Here is a 27,068-nt window from a genome sequence, read left to right as displayed (position 1 = left end):
TATGCCTTTGCATGTATTTTGCTTCGCTTTTCTTCACACAGTGTCAGCATCCTCGATTTTCCTAATGTATCCAGTCTGGAAGAATCAAGTGAGTAGCCTAGCAGTGAGCCCTGACTTACAGAACCACCTCTCTCTGATTTCCAAACACACTTCCCCGGACGTCCCCACCGCCAGCCGTTCACTCTCTGACAGCCCTGTCTCAGGCGCCTGCTGGGGGACAGCGGTGAGGCTTGGTGTTAGACCTGGGGGGTGGTGTTTATCCAGACTTTTTGTGCTGCTGTGTAAACAATAATCTTACATCATGACCTCTACTGCAGATACAGAGAAACAAAACAAAACATTCTTGCAGCAGTACTTCATGCCATTGTCTACTGGTCTCTGTCCCGATTTAATTTACTTAAAAATCCGGTTGCAGTCCCCCAGCGGGTCCCAGCCATCATCTGGAAGACGCTGGGCTGCAGCACAGGGTAGCCGTCAGAGAGCAAGGCAGTAAGGATTGGGGAAGGGGGCGCAGAGGAAGGAGAGCCTTCCGGGGCACAAGCAGCCTTGCGGTGGAGCGAATGTTTCTCGGTGGAGAACCTTCTAGGTCTGTGGAAACCCGTCGCATGGTCCTGTTGAGCGTCAGACGGCTTCGGGAGCACTTCTTCCGAGAGGTTCCAGAAGGCCGGGGCTCCGCCATCTGGCCGTCCGCTCCGTCGCATGGAGCCTGGGCAAGTGATTCGGCGTCTCTGTGTCCCGGCATCCTTACCAGGACAGCAGGGCTGATTGTTTCTCAGGGGTCGTGAAGATCAAGCGAGGTCACGCATGCAGGTTGCTGGGAACAGGGGCTGACACATAGTGATGACAGTGTTGGCTCTTTGTCGTATTCTGTTCTCAGTTTGTCAGGAACACGCTGTGGGTTAGTGCCATCCTCTGTAAGCGGCTGGTCAGCTTTGTGGGATGTAACCGTGGAATGACAAAGGATGGTTCTGGTTGTCAGGAAGCAGAGTCTGAGGCAGGGAGGAGATGGAGTAATGGCACCAGAGTACAGAGGCCTGATAATGATGGTCACCGAACGGTCAGGAACTTACCTTAGCGTCTCACTTGGCTAACATGAGTAGCAGATAAATACATGACCTGAGAACACTAGAAGCAAAACACATTCCTCAGCTTCTTTTTGTGTTGTTTTTCCTTAAAATGCAGATCCCATTTCTGTGGAGGGGACACAGGGAGGGAGCGGCCTTTCTCCTTTATCGCAGTTACCCTCCACATGGGGCTGACAGGAGCCAGACCGCGTGACCGGGTCTGCCCAGACCTGAAGGAGGTTTCTAGCACAGGGTGTGTTCATACCTTTTGGCCTCACTAGTGTTATTAGTCCTGTTTTTTCCTTCTGACTTAGAAAAGTTACTCCTAAAAAAAGAGAAATGAATGGAAAAGGTGGGTTTTAGTACCTAAAGCTGGGCGGAAATCAGAGCGGTTGGCTCGATGGAGTGGAAGTGAAGCAGCTGGGCTGAGTGGACTCAGAGTCAGGGACGACGACAGCAGGCCCCACTCCCGAACTTGGACAACTTCTTCCCAGCCTGTGGCCTGTCGGGTCCAGGGCGGGGACGGACGGAAGCCGGGAGCCGCCAGGAGCGGTGTTGGGAAGGACAGCCCAGCTACCCAGTGTTGACCCAGGTGGAAGAAGTGGGTCAGGCTGCCCAGGCCCGCTCCCCGTCCGTGCTGCCACCACAGCAGGCCCAGCCAGGACACTGAGCACGTCTCCTCCTGAGCTCCAGCTCCAGGAAGCCTCAGGGTGGGGGTCTCTGGCTGTGGGTGAGCTCCACATCTTCCTGTGCACTGGAAATTCAGAGCACGGTCTTCGGAGGGTGCAGCCTTCTCCTGGTCGCTCGGGGGTTACTTCTGTAGCTTGCAAACGAACCATTTCCTTTCTCGTCTGCACATTCCAGCCATTGAGCTCCCTCCGTTCCCTGGAAGGTGAAGAGCAGACTTGCACCCCAGAAGGAGGTGAGTCTCTGTAGCCACTTCTGATAGCTCTGATGGAAAGGTGCCCAAAGAGGGGTTAAGGGCAGCGCCCAAGGGGGACGTTTGGGCACATTTCTGCTCGATAAATTATGCCTGGTGGCTTTGGTAATCAAGACAGGACAGAATAGGGGACACCTGGGTGGCTCAGTCAGTGAAGCATCTGCCTTCGGCTCAGGTCATGGTCCCAGGGTCCTGGGATCGAGCCCCACATTGGGCTCCTTGCTCAGTGGGCAGCCTGCCTCTCCCTCTGCCTGCTGCTCCCCGTTTGTGCTCTTGCTCGCTCTCCCATGCTCTCTCTCTGGCAAATGATAAATAAAATCTTTAAAAAAAAAAAAGGACAGGATATTCTCATACTTCTTATGAAGAACAGCTGTGTTTCCCTTCAGCACGAAAGAGATGTTTCTTGCCACCCCACCTGACTGCAGCTGGAGCTCGGCCAGCAGCCCCGCCCCTGTGGCACGGTCATGCTGCCGGCCAGGAGGTGGCTGTGGGGGTTGGCAGCTGGGGTCCATAGGTGTCTTGTCTGCAGCTGACAAAACTCAACCTTGGGTCCACAGGCCCATCTCTCGGTAGCTCCGAACTCCTGGGTTCCCTAAAGGACACCACTTCACACACGCTCCGATTTCTGTTCCTGCTGAGGTCCGTGCGAATTGTAGACTCAAAATGACTGTGTATCCATCCGCTGCTTCTGGATGTACCACGGGCCTCTAAGTGCTACTCCCAGCCCTCTCCTGTGTGCACATGGCCCCAGCCAGCAGGCCCTGTTTGGAAATGCTTCCTGTGTCCTGGAGTCCTGGAGACTCTGCCGCTTTTCACCCGGCTTTCAGGAGTGTGCCTGGGTGGAGGTGGTACCGAGCTTCCTGTGAAATGAGGCATGAGATTTCAGGGTCAGGTGTGGCACTGCTTGTCATCCCTACCTCAGTTTTGAGGACATATATTCCCAAAGATACACAGACAAGAAAGCACGCCTCTGAATTCCGCCTGAAATTGCACTGGGATACGGATAGAGAGAAGATAGTAGCCATGCATCATTAAGCACCTAATTTAAATTATGAAATAGACATAAATCATACATACAGTTTAGCTACAGTGTGTTAACATTCATCCACAGTGATACGCTGAATGTTTACTAATTTTTCTTCTCATTTTGTGATGTAACAAGCATAAATGTAAGATTCTGATACATTCATTTTAGCTTGTAGTATGTAAGCAAAGCAAGTCATTAAGATGTGCTTTAAAGAGGAGACTATAACAATATAAACAAATAAATAACTTTTATGAATGAGCTTTAATATATTTTATTTAAATATCCGGCATAATTTTTATCCATTCAGAATATTCATAGCAAAACATGTAATGAGTCATGAGTAAAAACCATGAAGTGCTGTGTTTTGTTTTTTAAATTTTCATCCAAGAAAGGAAGAGTATTGTGGTCTGATACATGTCTAGCAATTTCATAGTTGATTTCTGCCTGTCTCAAGGGTGGAGTCTGTGTGTTTCCAGAACCTCAGCACTGTCTTTTAATCGGTTTGAATTCTCCCTCTTGCTCAAAAGGAAAAAGAGCGTTGAGTGCCCCCGACTCGACCCTGTCTGGGGGTCTCTGTCCTCTGCTCCTCCACTGCCCTTACTGCTTCCCCCCTTCGGAGGCTGTCCGTCGGTCGCTGTCCCTCAGGGCCCCAGATGCTGGGTTAGGAGCTGCTTGCATCAGGCCCTTGCTTACACTTCGACAGTGCCGTGAGACACGGTTGTTTGAGCTCAGATTCCATATTTAGCAGCAAAGCGGTGGGTCGTGAGCACATTTGACACCTTAGGGTCACACTTGGCCACCGAGCTCTCCCTGTCCTCGTCACTGGGTGCGGGAAACTCCAAAGATCAGTGCTGGTGGTGAGGGTAGAAGATGTCAAAACAAGAAGGAAAACTGAGCTCTATGGTGACACCATGCGGCCTCTGTCTGGGGCAGAGAAAAAGAAAGATAAGCGTATCATAAGGTTCTTTCTCGTAGCGCTCTGATTTTGAGACAGTAGTCCGCTACCTGTGAATTTAACTCTGTTCAGTAGGGTCCTCTCTAACTACTGGGGGGTGCCATTGTTGCCTCACAGGAACCGAACGTCCCTCGGGCACAGGGATTGGTTTGTGTGGGTGGGCATGTTTGGTTTTCCTGTGTTACTCGCTTCCTGTTCACCCCTGGTCTCATGTACTCTGTCCCTGGGAAACCCAGTCTGGGGATGCCCCCTGCTTGAGTCCTCTCTACTCTTCACTTGACCCCAGTTGAATATTTCTTTTAATTGAACATCTCTTAAACACAAGAAAGAATTGTATTAAATACTCAAATAATAAATATTAACATTTTTTTCCACATTTACTTAAGCCATTTTTGTAATAAACTCAAGTACGCATTACGGACGTGGCCTTCCAAGTGCCCCAGCTCCACCCCCTCCCAGAGGAGTCACTCCCACGTGTGTGTCGTGTGTGCTCACGAGTCATGTTTTCACACTCCGCTGCATGCACACGTGCGCATACACAGACGGAAGTATCTGGTGCTTGCATTCTTGCATTTCTCGAAGGCGCACATTAGAAGTGCCTCTTCCTGGCTGCATAGTGTTTGTGTTTTCGATTTTATTTTATTTTTTAAGATTTCATTTATTTATTTGACAGAGAGAGCATGAGCAGGGGGAGCAGCAGGCAGAGGGAGGGGGAGCAGACTCCCCGCGGAGCAGGGAGCCCGACATGGGGCTCGATCCCAGGACCCTGAGATCATGACCTGAGCCGCACGCAGACGCTTCACCGACAGAGCCCCCCAGGCGCCCCTGTATTTTCAGTTGTATAAGAAATAGTCAGTTGGCTTTCCAGAGCAGCTACAGTAATTCACACTCCCAATTCCTTAAAGTTGTTTCGGGGCGCCTGGGTGGCTCAGTCTTTAAGCGTCTGCCTTCGGCTCAGGCATGATCCCAGGGTCCTGGGATCGAGCCCCGCATCGGGCTCCTCCGCTGGGAGCCTGCTTCTTCCTCTCCCACTCCCCCTGCTTGTGTTCCCTCTCTCGCTGGCTGGCTCTCTCTCTGTCAAATAAATAAATAAAATCTTTTAAAAAAAATAAAGTTGTTTCCCCACCTGTTAATCATTATTGCTCTGACTTCTGTCTGGTGGGTCTGAAATTCTAACCTCACGTTTTAACTTCATGCTTCTGAATGAAATGCCTTTTGTACGTGGAAGCAGCTGTGGGCGTCTCCTCTCCAGGGCTCTCTCCCAGGATCTTCGCCTGTGTTCCTATCGGGTTATCTTTTGTTACTGATCTGTTGCAGCTCTTCACATATTTTGAGCATTTAATCATTTGTGTTTTATGAATCTTGCAAATATCTTCTGCTGTTCTGGGATTATTATTTCTAACCCTAGAAAGATATTGTAATTACGACATACCAACGTAACCTTTTTGTGTGCAGCGTCTCACATACGTGGAGTGTCCTCCCCTTGCTTCCACGTGTTGTTATGTCAGAAGTAGTAAGTGCAGACTGATCGTGCTGTTGTCGTGGGACCTGGGCCGGCAGGCTGGAACAGCTGACACCTGCCGTGCAGCTTTCTGGAATATTCTCTCTGAGCTCCTGTGCACCGTTGCTGTGACCACCGTGTGGGCGTGGAAGTAGCTGTATGAGGAGGATTAGTAGAAGAGGGCATGTATAGCATCTCATGTGCCCTGCGCCTGGAGCTTCGGAGGGCCGAGCTGGCCATGCAGAGCTCCCCAGGCTCTGTGTCAGATGCTGTCACAGACCATTCCTCCTGTGTGCCCTGAATGTACCCTGAACCCCTGGCTCCCTGCCACCTTAGCTTTCTGTAATGGGAACAAGACGGGACGCACAGTTGGCTTCGTGAGCGTTCCCCCGCGGGCCCCGGCCACCTGATCTCGGACCCTGTAGACAGACACCCCCTGACCTCCCTGCACACCCCAGGAGCAGTCAGCCCCCTCTGGAAGCCCACTGCCACCCACCTTTTGGGGTGGAGGTAACAAGAAGAAATGGCAAGGGGGTTGCCGGCACCAGCCTTTGGTCAAGATGAAGAATTTTTTTGTTTTTGTTTGTCTTTAGTGTTGACAACTGTATAGTGACTGTCGGCTTTAGCAAGCCGTCCAACACCGCACAGTTTTCCTCTCAAGTCGTTCTTCGTACGCCTGTAATCGCCTCCTCTCTTTAATTTTCTTTTGTTTAAATTATATTTATTTTGTCATTGTTAACTCTAGAACAAATTGCTTTTCCCTCTGAAGGGTTTGTATTCATGAGACTTGTAGACGGGGAGTTGTATCTGCGGATAATATAACTGGGTCGTTCATTGTGTCTTTTCATTAACGTCTTGCTTTAGTGTGGCACGTCTGTTACCATTGATGAATCAGTATAAATACATGATTATCCACAACTGTTGATGGTTTATGTTTGGGCTCATGCTTTGTGTCACACATACTCATTGTGCTTTTATCTTCACGAAGAGTGAAATGTGCATTCCTGACATGGGAGGGATAGCCATTCATTCAGACTCGGCCTCTTGTGGGACAGTGAGATTTTCCACAATCCCAGCACCACCTTTTTCATCCGCTGTTTGGAATTCTCTTGTTCGAAAGAAAGAGCCACGATGAAAGTGGGCGGGTAAAACTTACACAGCGGTTTGGGTGTCAAAGTACTTCTCAACATTAAAGAGTTCACTTGAGTTTCTCTGCGTCTGGAGGAAAACTTTGGAGCCGAAGGTGGGAAATCAAGTCTGTTTGGATGCTCCTCAGCGTGGTGTTTAAGAAATGCCTCCTCTAATGCTGAGTTCAGGTCTGTGTGCTGAGTGGAAGTTCTTAGAGTTCCTGATAATGATACCGCATGAAATCGTATTTCAGGAATAACCCTACGGATCACCAAGTCAAACTGAAACTGATGGGGCACATACTGAGCTGGACGCTAAACCTCTGTCCCCTTCCTTCGTCTGCCCGCTCCTCCCGAAGGAAAGGTGCACGGTCACTGTTCTCTTGTCCTTTTCTGCCCTCCCTCCGGAATCGTGAGATTCACATTTTTGGTTCCCAATCTCAATTTGGAAACTTTTTTCCAACACATAACCATACACGATAGCTCAGAATTAATTAAGCCCATTTCAAATGCCTTATTATGTTTTCTGTGACAAAATTAATTCACCTCTCAGAGTTCATATCTTCTGCTTAGGTTAAATTTTCAGTTTATGCCAGAGCTCTTGAACATTTATCATTTGAAGCATATTTTCCTCATCCTGAGCAAGCTGGTGGTTAATTTTACTGCTTTTCACTTGCTCACTGTTTTAACGAACTTTGGCATTTCTAGTGTTTCCTAGAAGAAATCCTATAGACATGGAAGTGTACCATTTGGGGTCCCACTGCTGTCGTTAGGACACCCGGTCGGAGGCCTCTCCCGAACCTGTCTTCCACAAGAACGGCTGCAGTCACCGACGTGGAGCACGCGCAGCCCTCCCGAACGGCTGCAGTCACCGACGTGGAGCACGCGCAGCCCTCCCGGACTCCCGTGGAGTCATGTGGTCCATGCCTCTTGCACTAGAACAGCACTGCATTTCCCGTTTAGGTAATAAATCACCTAGGATATTTTAGGATGTGCTCCATATGGTTGTAGGGTTTTTTAATTTAAAATGCAGCATTGGGACACCCAGGTGGCTCAGTTGGTGAAGCGTCTGCCTTCGGCTCAGGTCGTGATCTCAGGGTCCCGGGATCGAGCCCTGCGTCGGGCTCTCTGTTCAGTGGGGAGTCTTCTCGCCCCCCTGCCCCTCCCCCTCCTTGTGTGCTCACGAGCTGGCTCTCTCAAGTAAATAATCTTTTATTAAATGCAGTATTGAAGTTGCAGGCAGTTTTGTTGAGGATTGTTTTTATGGCAAAGGTGAGGAGCATGTGTTCTTCATCAGACATAGCCATCCAGTGACCTGTGTCCCGATAACCGAGCAATGAGAGGAGAGACGCCAGCGAGGCGGCTCCTCCTCAGGCTGCTGGAGAATCAAGAACAACGTGAGACCCGCAGAGCAGAGGGAGATGTCGAGGAAACACGTGCCAAAGCAGTAATCCCCACACGGGGCCCTGCACGACGTGGAAGTGAGACAGAAATGCCGGGCAAAGGTCCTCTGACCTTTGCTGTGAATGCGGGGCAGAGGGCCCGTGCAATCCCGGTAGGCGCTCTCTGCTGGGTGTCCGCAAGCTGGGCCTCACAGCAGGGTGGCCATGTCCCAGGACCCTGCCCTGTCCCGAGAGGGCACCTTCCGCCCAGCACACAGGCAGATGAGCAGTGGGAGGTCCAGACCGTCTGCGCCATGCAGCAGAGTCGTGCTGCTGAAGGAGAGGGCACACTCCTCCACAGAGAAGCTGGAGTTTCTTCGCTCGTCTGTCTCTGTTTTCTCTGCCCAGCACGGAGGCCTGCTTCATTTCTGATTCCTCTCTGCCTCTGTGCTAGCAGTGTGGGCTCGCTGCACGGCTGGGGACCGTAGGAAATGAGTTTTGTAGGAGTATTTCCATTTAATGTTTTCTAAATGATTAATGAGAATGGTTATACCAACCTAGAGTTAGGCAGGTTGTGACTAGACGTGGGAATCTTCCAGAAAAACAGATCCACTGGGAATGATTTGTCCTTACAGACTTTGACTAGCCCTGTATTTCAGGCGCGCTCTCCCTACAGGAGAGAGGCCTCAGGCTAGTGTGAAAGCTCGCTCAGCACTGCTCGGCCTTGAGCGTTTCATGGAGTCCCAGCGTCAGACACAGGAGGCTGGTCTGGCCAGACTAAGAGAATCAGGTAAAGTTGCTTTTATCTGCTTTTCCTTAAAACAAACAAAACTAAGTCTGTAGCATTGTTAGAGAAGACCCGAGTCCCGTCAAAGCAGTTGTCTGCACTTTGTTGAAGACCGGGAGTGGTTTCCCTGGGGACAGTGGTCGTCCCCCCCCCTCAGCTTGTGTGTCCAGACCTGGCCTTGCACTGGGCCCCTGAACCTGCTAAGTGAACGTTTGTCACCGCAGTGTTTCTCCAGCTGTGGCTTTTTCCGGTTTTGTCTCTATGAACAGTATGTTTTTTTTCTAGAAAGAGGCAATTTTTTTTCTTCTTGAATTGTTCCATTTTTCTCTTTCTCTGGAGGCTGCGAGGTGTGTGCTTTCCTCTTGATTTTTAAAGCTATGCAAGAGCTTTTCAGTGGTATCCAAAGAGACGAGGAAGAAGGCTTTTTCACTTCTCCAGGCCTAGCTTCCAGATCTCTCTAAGAAAGTCCTAGGTAGAGACTGCGTGCTTAGTAAGGAAGCCACACACGGGTCTTCTTCACCCACTCGCTTTCTCTTCTGAGCTGTCGAGTTGAGTCCAAACTCCCAGATTCACATCACAGGGAGCCATGTTGAGTGTCACCTGCGGCCACGCTGCCCAGGGCTCTCTGCTGGCAGTGTGGTGCCACGTGCTGCGAGGGGCTCGGGATTGGCAGGTGCAGACGAGCAGGGACACGGAGGTCCTCGGACTGTGCCCAGAGGGAGGCTGATGCGAGGGAGAGGTACCATCAGCACAAGGGGACGCACTGTGTTCCCTGCCACAGAAACGCATCCTGTCTGCACGGGAGCAACAGTGGACAGAGGAGCAGACGGCCTAGTGACAGCAAGGGATCCGGGAGTTCCGTGTCGTTGTTCCCTCTCACTGTCACATCAGGGCGAGGGGGCACCATTAGTAGTTCTAAAATAACATGCTTCATTTTTTTAACGTAAAAGAACTTTGCTTCACTAGTATTAGTTCTGTGATTTTATCCGTGTCCTCATGTTCAAGGAAGACATGGGTGAATTTTATCTTTTCCCCTCTTGAAAAGCCACTGTAGGAGCTGCTGTACCCACTCAAAACAAGGGAGCCATGAAACCGCACGTGGAGGGCAGGAGGAGTGGGGACCGCGGGTCACCTCTGCTCGGGCCGGGTCACCTGTGTTTGGGCCGGCTCTGCGCGTGGGGCAGATGCCGGGACGTGCCCGGCAGGGCTCACGCGCACTCACGGTTTCTGCACTCTCCCGTCCCCTCGCCCCGGTTCATCTCTGAACACCTGTATTTGTTCTAGAAAGAGCAGGCGATAGCAAGGGAACAACATGTGACTAAGGAGGGAGGCTTCCATCGTGCGATGTATGATGGGTATTGTAACACTGACTGCTAGCTCTAATTCGACCCTAACGAACGAGGCTGTGCATGTTGAGGCACGTTTAGACAAATATAAACTGTGGCTTGACAGCCTAGGGGTCAAGTGTAAGCCTACACTTTAAACTCACCTCAGGGAAGTAATGGTTCATATGAGGGCTTTTCCAGCTTTCCTATGCACTCAGGCCCCCTGGGGCCTTGGCAGAGGTGGGTTCTGGCGCAGCAGGTCCCAGTGGGGCCCCAGTCTGCAGCTGGGGGAAGGACCACTCTGAGAACCAGGGTTCTATGTAGTTCCCCATATTCCATAGGGTTCCTGTTAGCTTTGAGCCCACCTTGTGTGTCTGATTGCTTTCCGCAATCTGTTGATATCTTCCTCTACCTGCCTGCGTATCTTTATGCAATTAAAATAATTTTAATTTACTTTCATCTCTTTCAGCTAAAAGTATTTCATTTGAATCTGTGAACTTTGCAGCTACTTACACCATACAGAAAAATTACATTTTTGTAACATTCATCAAACTACAGACTAATTTTCTGTGGTTTAACTATGAACAGACCGCATGTTTTCACCAGTGGCACCCCACAAGTTCATGTGCAAAGTCGTTGGTACTTAGCAGTTTCCATAGAATTCAGTCTGTACCTAGTTAGGCCCTTAGGTCAGCCCACAAAAGCCTATTGAATGTATCTGGAATAGAGTACTAATATTACTGTTTCAACTATAACTGGCTACCATATTTAGTATTTCTAAGAAAAAATATTTTTTTATTCCAATTTGAGATCCCCAAAACACAGTCTGTTTTTTTTTTTTTTTCCCTTAAGGAATGGATCTAGTCTTGTCTTTTTTCATGTGGCCTTCTACATACCCCAACAGTGCTTATTGAAAATTACATTTTCCTTTTCAATAATTCGGGGATACTGTTTTTCTTGTACACTAAATTCTGAGTGCAGTTGAGCTTCTCTTTTTAAATTAATATTTATTGTTAGGATTCTTTCAGGTTTACAGAAAAGTGGAACAGATAGTACAGAGAGTTCCGTATACTCCCTTTTCTACATAGTTTTTATTAATATCTTGTATTGTTAACATCTTGCATTTGTGTGGGACATTTGGTACAATAGGTTGGGACATTGTTATTAAAATCCGTCCTTTGGAACTCACTCCTGCTGTTGTACATTCTTTGAGTCTGGACAGACAGATAATGGCGTGTATCTACCGCTGTCGTATCCCTCAGAATTCACTGCCTTTAACATCCTCAGTCTTCGGTCTGCTTGTCCTTCCCTCCCCGCCAGCCCCAGGAAACCACCGATCTTTTTACTGGCTTCATAGATTTGCCTCTTGCAGATTGTTTTATTGCCAGAATCACGTAATCTGCAGCCTTTTCAGGCTGCTGCTTCTACGTAGCCATGTGCATTTAGGATTCCTCCAGGTCTTTTCATGGTTTGGTAGCACACTTCTTTTTAGTACTGAAAAATACTCAGTTGTCTGGATGTACCACAATTTATTCATTCACCTATCAAAAGACATCTTGGCTGCTTCTGGTTTTTGGCAATGACGAATAAAGTTGCTGTCAACATTCTTGTGCCGGGTTTTGCGTGGACATAGATTTCGAAGTTACTTGGGTAAATACCTAGGAGCAGTACTGTTGGATTATATGGTAAGCCTGTATTTAGTTTTGTAAGTAACTGCGAGGCTGTCTTCCAGAACAGTTACACCATTTTGCATTCTCACCAGCGATGAATGGGAGTTCCTGTTGCTCCACGTCTTCGCCAGCATTTGGTGCTGTCAACTTTCTGGATTTTAACCGTTCTAATGGGTCTCTAGCAGTATTATTGCATTGTTGTTTTAATTTGCAGTTTGCAGCTCCCTGATGACATATGTATGATGGGGAGCATTTTTCATGCTTTTTTATCATCTGGATACCTTTGTCGAGGTACCTGTTCAGATCTCTTGTCCATTTATTGAGTTGTTTTCTTGTTGATTTTTAAGAGTTCTTTGTATGTTTTAGACACAAATCCCTTCTCGGGTGTGTGTTTTGCTGGTATTTCCTCCCAGGCTTTGGCTTGTCTTCTTGTTCTCTTGACATTGTCTTTGACAGGGCAGTTTTTAATTTTAATGAGTCCAGTTTTTTTCTTTTATGGGTCATGTTTTTGGTTTTGTGTCTAAAAAGTTATCACCAAACCCAGTTCACTTAGATTTTCTCTTGTGTTCTGTTCTAGACTTTTCATGGTTTTGTGTTTCATATTTAGGTCTGTTACCTATATTGAGTTAAGTTTTGTGAAGGATGGAGGGTCTATGCTGAGATTGATTTCCTTTCCCCCCACATAGCGGTCTAGTAGTCCCAGCATCGTTTGCTGAAGGGACTGCTCTTTCTCCATTGACTTCCCTTTACTTCTCTGTCAAAGATCAGTTGACTGTGTTCATGAGGCCTATTTCTGGGCTTTCTGGTCTGTTCCATGGATGTACTTGTTCTGTTCTTTTGCTAGTGTCAGCCTTTGTTACAACAGCTTTATAGTAAGTCGTAGAGTTGGGTGGTGTCTGTTCTCCCACTTCGCTCATCTCTGCAGTGTTGCGTTAGATATTTGCGATCTTTTGCCGCTCCACAGAAACCTGGGAATCAGTATGTCCGCGTCCACGGAACAGCATGGGGGTTTTGACTGCGATTGCCTTGGATCTGCAGATCAGGTTGTGCGAATGGACACCTTGGCAATGTGGAATCTTCCTGTCTGTTCACATGGAGCATCTTCCCATTTATTCACATCTTTTTTGCTTTCTTTCACCAGAGCCTTACGGTTTTCCTCAAAGATCTTGTACGTATTTTGCCAGATTTATGTCTTACTCTTTCATTAATGTTGCTGTTAATATAAATGATATTGTGGTTTTTGTGTTTTTATTTTAAGAAGTATTTCTTCACTCTTTTTTTTTTAAAGATTTTATTTATTTGTGAGAGAAAGAGAGAATGCACGAGAAGGGGGGAGGAGCAGAGAGAGGGGGAGAAGCAGGCTTCCCGCCGAGCAGGGAGCCCAGTGTGGGGCTGGATTCCAGGACCCTGAGATCATGACCTGAGCCAAAGGCGGATGCTTAACTGACTGAGCCACCCAGGCGCCCCAAAGGTGTTCTGTTTTTAATTTCAAATTTCAGTTGTTCCTTGCTGGTGTAAGTCAAACCAATTGACTTCCAGATTAACCTCGTCTCCTGTTTCTTTAGTTGCTTATTTCTTGAGGAAGATTTTTTTTGTGTTTTTGTTTTTTGTCAGTTCTTTGGGATTTTCTGCATAGATGATTTTATCATCTGCAAAGACAGTTTTATTTCTTCCTTTCTAATCTAAATACCTTTTTCCTTTTTTTTTTTTTTTTTGGTCTTACTGCACTAATGCGGACTTCTAGTATGATGTCTAGTAGGAGCAGTAAAAAGAGGACATCTTTGCCTTATTCAAGGTCTTGGGGGAAATCATCTAGTTTCTCATCATTAAGGCTGTTGTCAGCTGTAGGTTTCTGTAGATGTTCCTTATCAAGTGGAGGACGTTCTCTGTTCCTTTGCTGAGAGCTTTTATCATGAGTGGGTGTTATAGTTTGTCAGATGTGTTTTCTGCATCTGTTGGTACACCGTGTGACTCACGTAGCTTCTTTGATGTGATGGGTTATACTACTTTTTGAGTACTGGACCAGCCTTTCATACCTGGACTAAACCCCGCTTGGTCATGGTGTATAATTCTTTTTATATACCTTTGGGTTTGATTTGCTAATTTTTTGTTGGATTTGCTAATTTTTGTTGGATACCTTTGGGTTTGATTTGCTAATTTTTTGTTGGATTCAGTTTAGTTGGATTTGATTTGCTGATTTTGTTGAGGATGTTTGTATCTGCATTCCTGAGCCATACTGGTCTATAGTTTTCTTTTCCTGTAACGTCTTTGTCTGGTTTTGGTTTTAGGGTACTGCTAGCCTCTTAGAATAAAATAGGAAGTATTTGCTCTGCATCTGTTTCCTGGAAGAGAGTGTAGAGAATTGGTATCATTTCTTCCTTAAATGTTTGGTAAAGTTTACCAGTGAAACCATCTGGGCATGGGGCTTTCCATTTTGAAAGGTGATTATTTCTTGATTTAATTTTTAGTATCTTACTGGCCTATTCAGATTCTCTCTTCCTCTTTGTGTGTTTTTTACTAAATTGTGTCTTTCAAGAAATTGGTCCATTTCATCTAGGTTCAAAATTTGTGGACATAGAGTTCTTCATAGTATTCCTTTATTATCCTTTTAATGTCCATGTAATCAGTAGTGATGACCCCTCTTTTATTTCTAATGTTAATAATTCATGTCTTCCCTTTTATTTCTTTGTTAGCCTGGCTAGATGTTTATCAGTTTTACTAATTTTGTCAAAAGACCAACTTTGAGTTTTGTTGGTGTTCTCTGTTGATTTCCTGTTTTCAATGTCATTGATTTCTGCTTTAATTTTTATTTCTTTTCTTTTTCTTCTATATTGTCTTTCTCTAGTATTCTAAGGCGAAAGCTTAGATGATTGATTTTAAGATTTTCTTTCTCTTCAAATATGTTCATATAATGCTGTAAAATTCCCTCTTAGCACTGCTTTTAGAACATCTCACAGGGGCGCCTGAGTGGCACAGCGGTTAAGCGGCTGCCTTCGGCTCAGGGCGTGATCCCGGCGTTCCGGGATCGAGCCCCACGTCAGGCTCCTCCGCTATGAGCCTGCTTCTTCCTCTCCCACTCCCCCTGCTTGTGTTCCCTCTCTCGCTGGCTGTCTCTATATCTGTCAAATAAATAAATAAAATCTTTAAAAAAAAAAAAAAAGAACATCGCACAAATTTTGGTAAGTTGTACTTTCATTCTCCTTTAGTCCCAGATGATTTTGCATGTCTTTTTAAATGCAGAAACTCCCTCTGGTACACAGGCATTTGCGAGTGTAAGCAGCAAGTAGCTCCCCACCACCTCGTCACACACTCAGCTCTTTCACAGATCGGGTTTGGGAATGTGAGGTACAAGGTTTGTTTCTGTGCTTATCTTACAGAACTTACGGAGTTCTAGAGACATTCTCTGTCTGCAGGTGAATTCTGACCCACACGGGAATGATTATCGCCTGTTGTTTACTTGATATGAAGGGGTGGAGATGACACAGCTGACACCTGGCCTGCCGAGGCCACGGTCCCATAGCTAGTGATGCTCACGGTCGAGACACCTCTCTCCAGGGAGCAGAAACAACTCCTTTCAGTTCAAACATTTAAAATTCAATAATTGTCACCTTTCTTTTCTCTGGACTTACAGTCACCATAGAACATACTTTTTATGGCGTTCCTTATTTGTGACTTCCCTGTAGAGCTTTCTTCTGTCTTTAATACTGAGCATCCTGCCATTTCAAGGTAAGAAGCAGCTCCGTTGAGAAGCCATCTTGGTGTGGCGCGTGACAACTCTCCCTGATGATTAGTGGTCAGGCGGCAGGCAGACTGAGGCACAGAGAGGCCGAGTCGCGTGCAGGTGTCACATAGCTTTCTAACCATCTTCCAGACTATATTCTGGATCCAGACATTGACGCCTCCAGTCTGTATCGAAGAGCCCTCTTCTGACTTCAGGATCGCCCTGTGTTGTCATGTTCATACCCATTATCTCAGGTGTGACCAGCGCAGGCTGTTTGATAATTTTGATGGTTTTTATGTACTTTATGTATATGCGATACGTCAAATTCCAAATCCTATGAGAAGAGACATGACGTCAATAAAAACGTTCCCTTATTCTGAGAGACGATGCAGCCACTTCCAAACACGGTATATAAGTTCATTTCAGGTGCAGCCCTTCTTCAGAGAGCTGCCCTCATTCCCCTCAGCACACGGATGGAGTGTTCCCTGGGGGGCGGAGTTTTCAAGTCTAGCTCCCTTGCCTCCTGTTAGGGCACCTCTGAGAGAGAGCCTTGGTGCCAGAGCCATGCACACGCGTGCACACACACATGTGCACACACACTTGCACACCACCGAATCAGGCTAAGCTCCAGCCTCAGAACCTGGGCCTGAGACACACCTTCGCTCACTTTCCTTCCCTGGTCCTGCAACCCCGACATCCTTACGTGCTTGCAGAGCCTCCTTTCAGGGTCTCCTTCTAGGGACCCCAACGTAAGCAACCTCCTACTTCCGCTTGTCATACCAAAAAAATATTTCAAACATCCATGAGTGTTTTGTGGTTTCTTTTATTGGAGGAAGAAGCAGTCCCTAGTTAAAGCACAGCTATGGAAACATTAGTGACATCCACCTTTCTCCTTTGATAATTGTCTAGAACATATGTATATACGGCTTTACCGAGAAAACCAACATACATTTTATAATTGACACCATTGCATACTTTACCAAGAAATGAAGGGATTCTGTCATCCTGTCTGCTGGGACGTTGGTGGTTCCCTCTGTCAGGTGTGTGAAGTCGGAAAGCGTGCTGAGTGATAGCACACTAACTCAACTCTGGCTTTGGTTCTAGGCTCCATGGTCCCCTTTTCGATGCGGATCTTACACGCGGAGCTTCAGCAATACCTGGGGAATCCGCAGGAGTCCCTGGACAGACTGCACAAGGTGAAGGCCGTCTGCAGCAAGGTAATGACGGCTCCACGGTGACCCGCTCTGCCCGTCTCCCCTCCTGACGGAGAGTCTGCCCTCGGAGGGAGCGCACCACAGTGCTCCCTACCCAACCCACCCCAGCAACCGCCATCACCACTTCCCCCAGAAAGGGTGACCCGGGTCATCATGACCACAGGAGTCTTTGTTCTCACTAAAATGGTTTTGGGGGCAGTGCATGTTTTTTGGCAAAACTTGGGGCCTGAAATCCTTCTTCCTTAGTTTTGTTGTTGTTGTGGAGGAATAGTTGGCATACGATACTGTATCTGTTTCAGGAGTACCACAGAGCGATTCAGTATTTATACGTTAGGAAATCGTCACCATAGAAAGCTGTAATAATATTATTGGCTGTATTCCCCATGCTGTCCGTTACGTCCCTGTGTCTTACTGTACATCTGGAAGGTCTGCTTCTCCTAATCCCCTTCCCCTGTCTCATCCATCCCCCTCCCTCTGGCAACCATCAGTTTATTCTCTGTGTCTCTGAGTCTGTTTCTGTTTTGTTCTGTTCATTTTGTTTTTTAGATTTCACATGTAGGGGCGCCTGGGTGGCTCAGTCGTTAAAGCGTCTGCCTTCGGCTCAGGGCGTGATCCCGACGTACCGGGATCGAGTCCCACATCGGGCTCCTCCGCTGGGAGCCTGCTTCTTCCTCTCCCACTCCCCCTGCTTGTGTTTCCTCTCTCGCTGGCTGTCTCTCTGTCACATAAATAAATAAAATCTTAAAAAAAAAAAAAAAAGATTTCACATGTAGGTGAAGTCATACAGTATTTGTCTTTGACTTAGTTCACTTAGCAGAATAGCCTGTAGAGCCATCCATGTTGTTGCAGATGGCAGATTTCACTTGTTACGGCTGAATGATATTCCATTGTATATATGTACCACACCTTTTTTATCCAGTCGTCCACCGATGGGCAGTGAGGGTGCTTCCATATCTTGACTATTGTAAATAATCCTGTGATGAACATAGAGGTGCATATGTCTTTTAGAATTCGTGTTTTCGTTTTCCTCAGATAAATACCCAGAAGTAAACTTGCTGGATCGTACAGTAATTCTATTTTTAATTTTTTGAAGAACCGCCATATTGTTTTCCAGAGTGGCTGCTCCAGCTTACTTTCCCCCAGCAGTACACAGGGTTCCCCTTTCCCCGCATCCTCACCAGCACTTGTTGTTTCTTATCTCTGGTACTAGCCGTTCTGAGGCACGTCACATGATACGTCCGTGTGGTGTTGATCTGCATTTCCACAGTGGTTAGTCATGTGGAGCACCTGTTCAGGTGCCCGTTGGCCGTCCGTATATCTTCTTTAGAAAACTGGCTGTTCAGGCTCTCTGCCTGGTTGGGTTTTTTTATGTTGAGTTTTCTGAGCTCTTTATATTTTGGATATCAGATATGTCCTTTGCAAATACCTTCCTCGTATTCAGTACGTTGCCTTTTCATTTTGTTGCTGATTTCCTTTGTTGTGCAAAAGCATTTAGTTTGATATAGTCCCGTTTGTTTATTTTTGCTTTTTTGTTGTTCTTGCCTGAGGAGACAGATCCAGAAAAATACCACTAAAACCAGTGTCAGAGAGCTTACTGCCTATGCTTTATTCTAGGAGTGTAATGGTTTCAGGTTTTATATTTAAGTCTTTTCTGTTTTTAATTCATTTCTCCGTCTGGTGTAAGAAAGTGCAGTCTGGTTTCATTCTTTTGCCTGTGGCTGTCCAGTTTTCCTGACGTTTATTGAAGAGACTGTCTTTTCCCCGTTGCATATGCTTGTGTCCTTTTTCATAGATTAATGAACCATAAAAGTATGGGCTTATTTCTCAGCTCTCTGTTCTACTCCATTGGGCTATGTGTCTGTTTTTGTGCCAGTACCATACTGTTTTGATTATTATAGCTTCTAGTATAGTTTGAAATCAGGGAGTATGATACCTGCAGCTTTGTTCTTCTTTCTCAGGATTACTTTGGCTATTCAGGGTTTTTTGTGTTTCTATACAAACTGTAGGGTTGTTTGTTCTAGCTCTGTGAGAAATGCCATTGGTGTTTGAACAGGGATCTTGTTGAATCTGTAGACTCCTTTGGGTATTCTGACAACACTCTTCCGGTCCTCAGCACAGAATATCTTTCCATTTATTGGCATCATCTTCAGTTTCTTTCATCACTGTCTTCCCATTTTCTGATTATAGGGCTTTCACCTTCTTGGCTAAATTTACTCCTAGATATTTTATTCTTTTTGATGTGTAGTTGTACATGGCATTATTTTCTTAATTTCTCTTTCTGATAGTTTTTATTGTATACAAATGCAACAGATTTCTGTACATTGATTGCGTGTCCTGCAACTTTAATGAATTCCTGTATTGGGTCTACTGGTTTTTGGGTGATGCTCTAGGGTTTTCTGTATACGGTATCAGGTCATCTGTGAATAGTGACAGTGTTACTTCCTTTCTAATTTGGGATGCCTTTTATTTCTAATCTGATTGCTACACCTGGGACTTCCAATAATAGGTTGAATAAGAGAGTGGGCAGCTTTAACTTGTTCCTGATCTTAGAGGAAATGCTTTCAGTCTTTTACCATTGAGTATGTCCGCTATGGACGTGTCATATATGGCCTTCCTCCTGTTGAGGTACATTCCCTCTGTATCCACTTTGTCGAGAGTTTTTATCATAAACGGACAGTGTCAGATGCTTTTTCTGCATCTGTGGGAATATCATAGGATTTTTATTCCTCATTTTGTTAATGTGGTGTATCACATTGATCGATTTGGGGATATTGAACCAACCTTCCATTCCTGGACTATATCCCACTTGATCTTGGTGTATGATCCTTTTATTATATAGTTGAATTCAGTTCGCTAAGACTTTGTTGAGGATTTTCATCTGTTTTTCATCAGGGATGTTCGCCTGAGATTTTCATTTCTTTTTTTTTTTTTTTTTTTCCCTAGTGTCTTTATCTGATTTTGGTATCAGGGTAATTCTGGCCTCGTAGAATGAACTTGGAAGTGTTTCTTTCTCTTCAATTTTATGGAATAGTTTGAGAAGGATAGGTATTAACTCTTTTTTTTTTCTTTTCTTTTTTTTTTTTTTTAAAGATTTTATTTATTTATGTGACAGAGAGACAGCCAGCGAGAGAGGGAACACAAGCAGGGGAGTGGGAGAGGAAGAAGCAGGCTCATAGTGGAGGAGCCTGATGTGGGACTCGATCCCGGAACACCGGGATCATGCCCTGAGCCGAAGGCAGACGCTTTAACGACTGCGCTACCCAGGCGCCCCAAGGTATTAACTCTTTTTAAAATGTTTGGTAGAAGAGCGCCTGGGTGGCTCAGTCGTTAAGCGTCTGCCTTCGGCTCAGGGCGTGATCCCGGAGTCCTGGGATCCAGCCCCACATCAGGCTCCTTGCTCTTCTGGGAGCCTGCTTCTTCCTCTCCCACTCCCCCTGCTTGTGTTCCCTCTCTCGCTGGCTCTCTCTCTCTGTCAAATAAATAAATAAAATCTTAAAAAAAAAAAATAACATAAAATATTTGGTAGAAAACACCTGTGAAGCCGTCTGATCCTGGACTTTTGTTTGTTGGGAGATTTTTGATGACTGATGCAATTTCATTATTAGTAATTGGTCTGTTCAGATTTGCTATTTCTTCCTTATTCTGTCTCGGGGGAGTGTATGTTTCTGGGAATTTATCCATCTCACCTAGGTTGTCCAGTTTGCTGGCATGTAATTCTTCTCTAGTATTATTGGTAGATTAAAAGCAGGCAAATACTCTCTTGTGTAAAAATCATATGTCCTTAAATGTTGCAGACCGTTCACACATCCTGCAAATACTGCAGGCACCTGCCTCGTGTCTTACAGAGGCACTGGAGCAATATTTACAGAGATAATGGTTTAAATGTTCCAGAATCAAAGCAAATTATACTGTATGACAACTGTCATTCAAAATACTGACTCCACAGGCAGGCGAGGCTCAGAAGTGCTCTCTGAACTGTTGCTGGGAAGTAGCAGTGATGGGGAAGGCGCCCAGCTGCGTCAACAGAAGACGGGATCCACTTAGTGAGATTGCGAGGAAATAGGGGCTTTAGAGTCTCTCCGCCGCTAGACTGCGCGCAGATGCCCAGATTTCTCGTCCGTAGGATGGAGGTAAAGTGTCTTTCCTGCCTGCCTCGCGGCCCTGCCGTGCGGGCTGAGTGAAGCCGAGTCTCGGAGGGCTTTCCGAACTGTGACGACAAGCAGTTGGGAGCGTTACTGCTCTCTTTTAAATGAGATTCGATTCGTCCAGGTCCTCCTCTCCGTTTCCGGTTCCTCTTGATGGCAGTTCTGTGGAAGTCTTCCCAGGATGGTGGTGTCCTCGGGACTCGGGGCAGGGAGGTAGGCGGGAGGTAGGCAGGCTCCTCCCTGCACAGAGTGGACCTCACTCAAGCATGAGCAGGCATCCTGGCACCTTACACCCTCGAGCTTGTACCAGCTCCTGGTTTCTAGAACTTCAGAGACAAACGGAAAACCTGTTTTCTTTCTTACTCACTGATCAGTTGACGGGGCATTAACCAACATTTTTTTTAGATTCTAACACTTTTCTCCTTGAACCTTGAAACACAGTTAAGATAGAATTATTCTCAGAGATAAGAAACACATAACCTGTTACTGAGAAATGTGAACTCAGTGATTGTCTACCCTGTACACAGCTGATTTGCCTCCATATGGACTTGAGAGGAAATTCCAAGCGTTACAGGGACTTGAGTGTGGGAGAGAGACAGGAGTTCTGCAGGTCAGTTTTCCGGCTCTGAGGCATCCTGCATTTACAGTGTTGAGCTCCTTGAGGGCAGGATGCAGGGTCCCGGTGGGATGTGGGGGCAGGTCTTCCGCCACCACTGCTCTAGGCTACTCGTACACTTTTTTTGTTTAAGTAATATTTTTTTATTGTATTATGTTAGTCACCATACAGTACCTCCCTAGTTTTTGATGTAAAGTTCCATGATTCATTACTTGCTTATAACACCCAGTGCACCATGCAATACCTGCCCTCCTTACTACCCATCACCAGCCTATCCCATTCCCCCACCCCCGAAGCCCTCAGTTTGCCTCCCAGAGTCCATAGTCTCTCATGGTTCGTTCCCCCCTTCTCTTTACCCCCCCTTTCTTCTTCCCCTTCTTCTCCTACCGATCTTCCTACTTCTTATGTTCCATAAATAAGTGAATGGTTGGGTGTCCGCACTAAGTTCGGCATCAATATGGTGACCTCCCGGGAGCGGAGGACCGCCAGGTTGCCTAAGGAGCGGCGAACTGGCCCAGGTCGGAAACAGAGCAGGTCAAAACTCCCGTGCTGATCAGAACTCGTACACCTTCTACCAAGCACTTCCTGCTCTCTGGGAACCAGCTGCTGGTCCTAAGCATTTTTCATGTATTAGCTCATTTAATCCTTACACAAACCCTATAACTATTACCCCACTTTATGGCTGAGTGAACTGAGGCACAGAGAGGTTGACTAACTTGCCTGTGATCATGTGATCTGACCCAGGTTGTCTGGCTGTGGGGTCCGTGCTCCAAATCACACACCTGCCCTCATTGTGTCATGTCCCAGTTGAAGTGAGAAAGACCCAAGATCTCCCTCCCTGTGCCAGCGTCTCTGCTTCGTCCAGTAGGAACACGTCTTGCTGTGTCTGAAGTACCCCCTCACACGGGCCGATCCTGGAGATGGGGTCATGCCTCTGCTCTGTTGCACCAGGTCCCTCCTCAGACTCTAGTGGTATCATCCCGAGGTGGCCAGGTGATGACAGCTGACTGCTCAGTGTGGGCAGGAGAGGGAAACCAGGTTTCACGCCGTCACACCACGAGAGCCTTTCTCTTAGGCTGACATGGCTTGGAGGGAGATAAGACAGAAATAGCGTAGGGACTCGCCACCAGTGCGTGCGTGTGGCTTGAGTCTCCCAGGTGCCACCTGCTTCTCACCGTGTGAAGATCCCGCCACACGTCACGGACGCCACAGTTTCTCTTGCGGCGTGACCCGAATGGAAGCCCGTTCTTCTTTTGGTGCTTCCTTGATGACACGGCAGGTGGTTCTCATTCTGGAAGAAAGGCAAGCAGTTGGTCCTGGAAGAGGTACTGTGTTGGTCTCTGGCCAAAAGGGTGTTCGTGGCTAATTTCAACGTGTAATTTCTTTGTGTTCCTTTACATGCCAACTTAAAACTCGGCCCTGCCTCCAAAGACAGGTAACCCATGTTCCATGACTGGTTGGTGCTAAAGAGAAAGCACGATGGTGCCTGTAGTCCCCTCAGGTCCCCACCGCCATCACCCCAGCAGATAAGCTTCCTCTCTCATCCTTCTGGGTAGCCATGTGGCTCCCCGGCAGGCATCCCTTCCTTTCCCAAGCTGGCTACACGCAGAAGTGAGGCTGGGTCCAGCTGGACATCCCCGCCAGGCACTTTGGAGCCCAGAGAGGTTTGTCTTTTTCTTTTTTTTTTTGGAAGACTACACCTTTATTTTCTTAATTTCAATTCAGTTTAATTAATACATAGTGTATTATTAGTTGCAGAGGTAGCGTTCAGTGATTCATCAGTTGCATACAACACTGTTCCATGTGATGTGGAATTTGAGAGAGGTTTGCGTTTGACCCAGCTGTGGGTCAGGATGGCTCTGTCTGGGCTTGTTCGTCTGGCACATGTGTCTGAGCACCTGCCGTGCATGGAAGGGAGCACAGTGCGCCCGTGTCCTCTGCCAGCGTCCTGGACAAGTGCTTGTCTCAGCCCGTCGTGTTCTGTTCGAGCTGCTCATCAGTACAGCGTGGTCATGCAGAATTACATGGCGGGAAGTCTGTGTTCATGCTAGAATTAATTTACTCAAGGTATACAAAATCTAAAAGCAGGAAAAGCCAGGACAGCACTCTTGGGACGGACGGCATGAACTCGGTGGGTTAAAGTGAGAGCCGCAGCTGGATTGCTTGCACGCACGTCTGCTCTTGGCACGGCCCGTGATCCTCTGCTGTCGCCTCATAAACGAGAGGCCAGAGGTTAGACCACAGGACTCGGGGCTTCCATCCAACACTGGCAGACTGGATTTTTTAGTTTGTTACAACAAATGGGAAATCCAAGGAAGGAGTTAAACCAGAGGCTGTTGGCCAACACGGTTCCCTGCATGCTCTGTGCTGTTTCCTGGGTCATTCAGTGCCGCCGCCCCCCCCCGCCCCCAAGTGTGCCAGAGGTTGAGCACCCACTATGACCACAATGGTCGTGGGGTCGCCATCAGCACGCGAGCAGCGCTCACACCGGAACAGATGCTGCGTGGCGTGTCTTACACCGTTGCCTGCACTGACGCTCACGATAACGGAGCTAATGGCGCCCCACCGTACAGATGTGGAGGCTGAGCCTCGCCGACTGAGTCGCAGGCTGTGACAGCTGGCAGAGAGCCTGGGCTAGAACAGGTCGCCCGTTTCCAGGAAGCTGGTTCCTGCTCCTCCATGGGGTCAGACTACGGCCCTTCTGCTGCCCCCAAGTGCAGCGTCGTCCCTGCCGCCTTGGGAGCGTGGCCGTCCAGAAATCACCCTAGTGTCGCAACTCCTGCTGCCCTCGCTCTGCGGGAGCTTGGTCTCCAGGGGTCCAGGGAGTGGAGGGCTCTTCACTGGTGAGGAGTCAAAACCATGATGTAGCATCTCAGTTTTCCTTCCTCAGCCCGCATCCCTGTCCCCAGCGTCCTGCCTGACCCAGGCTGGTGGTGCTGAGCTCCGGGGCACGGGCTCAGCGCGGCTCTCACGCACGTGGCTTGGCCTGACGGTGTCCAGCTGTGGGCGTAGAGCCGGGCACCCCCAGTCCACCCCCTCGAGTCTTCAGCACAGACTGGGACAGGCGGGAGGTCAGTGCCAGGACTGCGTGTGGTGGCCTCATGACCAGGAGCCTTGACGCTGGTCTAAGATGCTTTCCTCAAGGACAGTCTACACAACCAGAGTCCTCATTTCTGGGAAGAAAGCAGAGTTACTTAGTTCACATTCCCCGAAGAATTCTCTATCCTGTGTGTTTTCAGTGCTCACGTGGTGTCTGTTGTTGGTCTTCAAGGTCGTTTTTCCAGGCTGGAGGTCAGCAGTGGCTGCAGAGGGAAATGCTCAGGAAGGGGCGAACGTGGACGCCAGGCCAGGGCAGTGCAAGGTTGTCCTCCCTTGGGAAGAAAGGCAGCTGAGGCGTCTCACGCTGCTTAGAGCACACTGCCGTCTGTGCCAACGACACGCTCTGAGCCGTGGGGTCCCATCGTTGCCACAGAGCAGGTTCCATCCCAGCACGGGTTTCCCGGCTGAGAAGAGACAGCCTCCCATGGCGGCCGCAGTGATGTGGCGGGGGTGCCCAGGAGCAGCTGTGGGTAGAGAGGAGAAATGACCTGTCACCCATGGCTGCCGCCCAGTTGGGCTGTCTTCTCTCTGCAGTTTGGAGCTCTGTTATCCACCTTCTTGGGGTACAGGTAAGATACAGGTCTCCCTTGATTCCACTCTGTGCTGCCTTAACCACAGAAAGAGGACACCAGACGTGGGGTGTCCGGGAGAGGCCAGGCCTGCGGTGTCAGGGCTTAATGTGGTTTCCGGATGGTTCTCTTGGCCCCCAGCCGTAACGTGGGAAGTGTTCATGACCCCATGCTGACTTTCAAAGCCAGCCCGCGGAACTTCAGTTGCAGTACGATCTCAGTGAAGTGAGGCCTGTCCACCGAAGGGAAACTACAGCGTCTTGTCAGCTGTGTGGATAACAGGAACACAGACCATTTTGTTCCTTTTTTATTTTCTCAGTCTTATGTTAGCACATGGAAGTTTTATAATCAGACGTTTTTCCTGTTGAAAAAAGCTACACGAGTCTTCAGGGAAAAGGTAGATAGAGGGGACAGGAAGGCGGGCCGGAGACAGGTCTGGCCCGGGGTGAGCAGGGCAGCCCGTGGTTCTCAGCGTCTGTAAGCCAGTCGTGTCCCGAGGAGGCCAGGCTTTCCCTAACATGGAAGACCCCCCCCTCCCAGAGCAAGGTGATAGACTCAGCGTATCCGACCAGTGAGCCCGAGGTGAGGTGGTCGGGAATCCTGCCACGGGCCCAGCTTCAGCCCGTCACTCGTGCTCTTTACCAAGTGGTGCGGGGCACCGGTTTTGCCATAAGGTAGTAAGTGTTTGGTTCAGTGTGACTGTACCAATGAAGAGTGACGCGTACCTCGATGTAAACAGATTTGCCATGCTCCCAGGGCGTGGAAACGAGTGCCCGTGGTCAGAGTAGCCGGTGCCTCCGTCCTACGGGCCCTGCCTCTCTGGCTTCCCTGCAGGCTGTCTCTGCCGCCAGCCCCAAGAGACCTTCACAGGCCGGTTGGGAAACAGCCAGGAGAACATATTTCTAGCTCCATTCGGGTAAGGAGATCCAGTCCATAAGTAACGATGCCCCAGTAGCTGGAGGATGGACACACGGGGTGTGGTTTGAGTTCAGCTCTGTCCCTCCCACACCCGAGGTGAGCCTGGCAGAGGGCACTGTGTAAGAGAAGTGCTAGTTTAAAGACACCCACCCCCCCCCCCCCGCCAGTGGAAGGAGCCGGGGAAAGACACATGCTTGTGCAGTGTCGGAGTGGTTCTCTGCCGATGTGTGCTGATAAGGCAGAGGGGAGAGCTTTGTCTCCAGGAAGGGTTAATATCTTTTAGTTAAGAATGGAGCCAAGAACAGTCTTGGCAGCCCCTGCTGGCCAGCTTCTCAGGGAAGCGCTCAAGGAGGCTGGCCGTCAGCATCCCGACAATGTCGGGCCGCTGCCGGGCCCCACTGGACCCAGATGGCGCAGGTGCCCCACTTCCCTGCTGCTCCAGCAGAGAGCACATTGGTTGAGGCTTAATCAGATAAGATGGCAGTGATTGGCAAGTGGAGAGAGGTAACAGAGATCGGAGACAGCTCCCGCGCGTCCTGGCTCGAGGCAGCGTCTCTGCCCTTTGCCATTGATTCTCAGGCTGGGGCTGTGCGTGCCTGGAGAGCACAAGCAGGAGATGATGGGAGCGTGCCCATTGTGGGGGATCAGGGTGAGAGAGGCTGAGGCTTCTGGCCCTGTGCGTGTTCAGAGTGTGCGCTCAAAGGAGCCCAGGAGGGTCCCTGTCATTGGGCTTTTGCAAGATTTGTCATAACTCGTGGTGGAAATTGACACCTTTAGAGACTTCAGATTGCATCATTGCAAATCTTAGGATGTGGACTTGGGAATGTGAACCATAACCTCATGTGGCATCTGACGTAGCAGAAGAGAACCACGGAAGTTAGCGGACGACCCAACCCTGACTCGCTTGTGATCACCCAGCAGAAAGCAGGCCTCGGTGGGAGGAGGTCTGGAATTCTGTGATCCTCGCTTGTGTGTCTTGGCATGGTGTAGTCTCCCTCCGTGGTCTGC

The 27,068-nt window shown here is 48.2% G+C and overlaps 1 protein-coding gene across 1 annotated transcript in view; it reads left to right on the top strand.

Moving 5' to 3' along the window:
- Positions 1-27,068, top strand: part of TRAPPC12 (trafficking protein particle complex subunit 12) — an 80,730-nt gene that overhangs the window by 32,947 nt on the left and 20,715 nt on the right. Inside the window, exon 6 of the mRNA XM_026518064.4 lies at positions 16,604-16,716. Within this exon, the coding sequence (XP_026373849.3) occupies positions 16,604-16,716 (113 nt within the window). The remainder of the gene's footprint in view (positions 1-16,603; positions 16,717-27,068) is intronic.

Source organism: Ursus arctos, unplaced genomic scaffold (genome assembly GCF_023065955.2).
Source record: "Ursus arctos isolate Adak ecotype North America unplaced genomic scaffold, UrsArc2.0 scaffold_8, whole genome shotgun sequence".
Lineage (NCBI taxonomy): Eukaryota > Metazoa > Chordata > Mammalia > Carnivora > Ursidae > Ursus > Ursus arctos.
The sequence above is the reverse complement of the archived record's forward strand: the minus strand, read 5'-3'. Positions and strand labels throughout refer to the sequence as shown.